The sequence below is a fragment of the Plasmopara halstedii genome (genome assembly GCF_900000015.1).
Source record: "Plasmopara halstedii genome assembly, contig: Scaffold_2956, whole genome shotgun sequence".
NCBI lineage: Eukaryota > Oomycota > Peronosporomycetes > Peronosporales > Peronosporaceae > Plasmopara > Plasmopara halstedii.
The window spans coordinates 1,750,583-1,752,952 of record NW_020189861.1 but is presented as its reverse complement, the minus strand read 5'-3'; the positions used below and the strand labels follow the sequence as shown (position 1 = coordinate 1,752,952).

Sequence of the window (2,370 nt, the reverse complement as noted above, 5' to 3'; positions counted from 1 at the left end):
AAAAAGTAGGTCATTTGATCGCTCAATTTTCTATTTACGTCAAGTGTAACGGTGTTTCACGTGTCCTGGTATGAAGGGTGTGGATCACACACGTGAGTGTGACCACAATGGTGTGGCTACACTTAAACAAGAAGTCATGGACAGCCAGTAGTATAACATTTATTTAGGTTTTACTATACAGATGAAAATCTATAGATTTAGATATAGGCGGCATTGCCACAAATAAAACCAAAAAATACGGTTTACGTTTTAAACGGAAGATTTAATTAGTGCAGCAGGGCTGCCGCAGCTTTGCGCTTGAGGAAGCGTCTTTAGGTCACCGACCTTTCGTTCTTTACAAGATTCAAGTACTAGTGCAGAGGATCGCAATCCGCTGCCTCTGAAAGTACTTAAAAGTCTCAACCAAGGCCAACGAACACTTTAGTTCAAAATCGAAAATGATTTCTATTTATTTTTTTATCCTTATTTTAAAGTTTAGATTTTCCTAAATATACTTAATATACATAATAAAAGCTAAATATGCATAACTACTGGCTACCTAGCCGCATACTGTATTCTTGTTTGGGTGCAATCACACCATGCACATTTCGTGTGACACACACCCCTGTTATCAGGGTTCGTGTAACTCCGTTACACCCTCCCCTATTAAGATTGAAATCACATTACAGTTCCAATCGTTTATTACCTCAACGAGGCTCGCGTGTTCGCTAGACACTGCAACTTATCGAAACGACTTCCGTGCTCAATGAGCCCTGCGTCAATGACACCAAAATCTCCAAGTCCTGCTGGTTCTGTCGGCGAGCACAGGCAGAGCCCAACTTCGTCTCCCGCACTCGGTACAGCGTCGGACAGTGCGTCCGCAGCACCGAGGGGGTATATCCTAGGCTGAATGAGCACAGCGTCGCGCTCCGTGCACGCTATCAGTGACGAACGACCTTGTTGAGGATGTGGGGCTGGTCGACTACGAGTCTGACACCCCTCTTCCCGCATGGGATGACGAGGAAGGCGAGCTGCATCAGCAGCGTGATACGACCCTGCTCGCGCCTTGCGGACACCATGTCCCTTCCCTGACTTCTCGTCAACTGAGGAAAGTGGTGTAATCACCAATGACCTCGACGGGGAACAGAGGTGGCAGCTTGAAGCTGCCCATAAGGCGGCTCTAAAGCGCGCTTATCCACGGTCGGTCATTGACCCTCGTGTGGAATATGGTTTCCGCCCAGCGGACCCAGCTGTGGAAGCGAAGGGCGCGGTATTTCTATCGTTACGCGTCCACATCATCGGGCCCCCGGCCAGAACGGATGATGAACTTGCTACACGGAAAGCTCTTCGAGCTCGTTTCTTGGTCCCACCAGAAATTCCGTTAGACGTATATCGCACTCGTCTTAGTGCTCAACGAGGTGGCTCTTGTGTACCCGCAATGCGGACAATACCTGTAATGCTCGCCCCTGGCTAAAGCACTGCAGATGACGAAGCGCTCTTTGAGCGATGGGTTCAACAGCACGAAAACTTTCCTCACTGCATAACCTGCATTTGAGCCACAAGGAAGCGGACGTGCGTGTGGAGCGACAATTCCGCTTTGAGTTTGCCAAACCCAAGGCACGTCGTCGACTTCCTGCCGGAGTGGCGCCTCAAACTCCCACGAGTTTTCTGAGTCGGGATATTCCCGCCATTTCACCTGATATTGGGTTTGACCCTGGTGACGACATCGTCCAACAAGTCGTTCCACGTGATAGTGGACGTCACCTTTCTCATCGAGATGAGTCGGTGGCAGGCGGTGACGACCGGGTCCACCGCCGTCCGGTGACTCGTGATGCTCTTCGAGCCCGTGAGGACAAGGTCCTTCGTAATCGGAGCTCCGCTGAGCGTCATGGTGAAGTAGCATATCGCTTTTCGGACGCTCTTGACGATTTAAAGAACGTCATGCGCCGGCTGCCTCGCTTTGAGGACTACCGCTCTCTGTCGGAGCAACTCCTAGCCGTGGAGCAGGCGAATGAATCGCTTCAGGCAATGGTGGAGTGCTTGGCTCCATTGGAAACGAAGGTTGTTGCACTCCGTGCTCAGAACCAGTTGCTGGTTCAACTTCTGGGTATCCGTGGGCCTGTGGGATCCGCTCCGGATCCCGGTACGGCTTGAGCAAGCGTAAGTAAAACATCGGGTGGGTGCGCATCCGTTTGGGAAGGTTTAGCGTATACGCTAGGCCCAGCTTGGCCACAACCTTAAACGGTCCAATAAACCATGGACGAAGCTTCGTCCGGAAGATAGCAGAGGCTGCATGTGTAGGAAGGTTTTTAGAATTTGATAAAACCAGGTCCTCGACCTTAAATACCACTTTGCCTCTTCATTTTTCATTTGCATATTCTTTTTGTAGGT

The 2,370-nt window shown here is 50.1% G+C and overlaps 1 protein-coding gene across 1 annotated transcript; it reads left to right on the top strand.

Moving 5' to 3' along the window:
• Positions 1–1,485: 1,485 nt before the first annotated feature.
• Positions 1,486–2,133, top strand: PHALS_06454 (uncharacterized protein; the record flags this gene model as incomplete). Its single annotated transcript, XM_024719742.1, has 1 exon — positions 1,486–2,133. One exon carries the CDS (start codon positions 1,486–1,488, stop codon positions 2,131–2,133), a length of 648 nt encoding a protein of 215 aa, XP_024585011.1.
• Positions 2,134–2,370: the final 237 nt, after the last annotated feature.